We start from the raw sequence: 1298 nt of genomic DNA on the forward strand, positions 1-1298 counted from the left end.
TCTTTAAAAAATTAAATTACTTTACAAGTTAAAATGGAAGTGTTTTAGTCTTTAAGATTTTTAAAAACGCATATAAAAGTTGATCTTCCAACAAGTTTTGGTTTGTGTCAGTAGGTGGGACTACTGTAGACTCAGGAAGATGGGGCTCTGCTCAGCTTGGGACAGAAGGACCTCAAGTAACCAGGGAGCTATTTTCCAGTTACATTTTATATCAAAGCACCTTATGTCTTTTTACGTAGCAAAGTCAAGAGCTAAAACCATGAGAGAATACTATTTCTCATATATTTTGAACTGACTCTGATAAGCTATTGTTTAGAATCTAAATGTATGCACAGATTTTTTAAAAATCAGATAGTTAAAACAGCACTTTCTATGCAGGGGTTCCTTCTCTATTTGACGTTCACATTTTCAAAGAGCTTCTCTAGCACTTAGCTGTAGTCTGTATCTTTACAGAGAAGTCTGTTTCATTCTTAGCATAATTCCAAGTTTCTGTATGTACAATAAGGTCTACTTTCTTACACAAGAAAATATTTCTTCAGCACAAAAATGGTTAACTTGAAAATAAAGTGTAGATGTTTAAAAATTAACTTTCTAGTTCTGCTCCCCGCTGGAATTAAGTGTCGTTTATGAAGAACTACAATCCTCTTTCAGTTTTACGGTTAAGTATTCATTCAGCATTGGTGTCTGCTTTCTGCCTTCCACATAGATGAGAAATCTGCTTTTGGATGAAGAAAAAACACGATGTTAATAAAATACAATCAATTAACATTGGAGAGCATGCTATAAGCTCCTGGCGTCTAAAATATTAACTGTACATCCTGATTTTTATCAACATCAGGACGTGCAAAATACTGTAAATATGAAAACTCAGCAGAGAGGGAGGGGAGAGAAGAGGAGGGATGGGGGCGGGGATGGTGCTGCTCCAGCTCCCTGCTTCCCCAGAGTCTTTGAAACGCTGATATGCTTACCTTCAAAAGATCTGAAATGCCTGTACCCTTTAGCTTATCAGACTGGGTTCTGAAGAAACTGCATACAAAATGCAGGTTTGACAGAAGTAAACACAAATTCAGAAAGTGTTTACTGGGTCAATAAACGTTTTTTATGAGGATTTTACCCCACGTAAAACTTTTTTTTTTTCTTGATATGGAGCTTCGTTCTTGTCGCCCAGGCTGGAGTGCAGTGGCCCAATCTCCACTCACTGCACCCTCTGCCTCCCGGGTTCAAGCCATTCTCCTGCATCAGCCTCCCCAGTAGCTGGGATTATAGGCATGTGCCACCACACCTGGCTATTTTTTTTT

General features: G+C 38.3%; 1 protein-coding gene across 1 annotated transcript in view; it reads right to left on the reverse strand.

Moving 5' to 3' along the window:
- Window positions 1-197: 197 nt before the first annotated feature.
- Window positions 198-1298, reverse strand: part of CCDC62 (coiled-coil domain containing 62) — a 70911-nt gene continuing 69810 nt past the window's right edge. The window contains 1 exon segment of the mRNA XM_011948477.1: window positions 198-715. Within this exon segment, the coding sequence (XP_011803867.1) occupies window positions 625-715 (91 nt within the window). The 3' untranslated portion in view covers window positions 198-624.

The sequence above is a fragment of the Colobus angolensis genome, unplaced genomic scaffold (genome assembly GCF_000951035.1).
Source record: "Colobus angolensis palliatus isolate OR3802 unplaced genomic scaffold, Cang.pa_1.0 Scaffold28, whole genome shotgun sequence".
NCBI lineage: Eukaryota > Metazoa > Chordata > Mammalia > Primates > Cercopithecidae > Colobus > Colobus angolensis.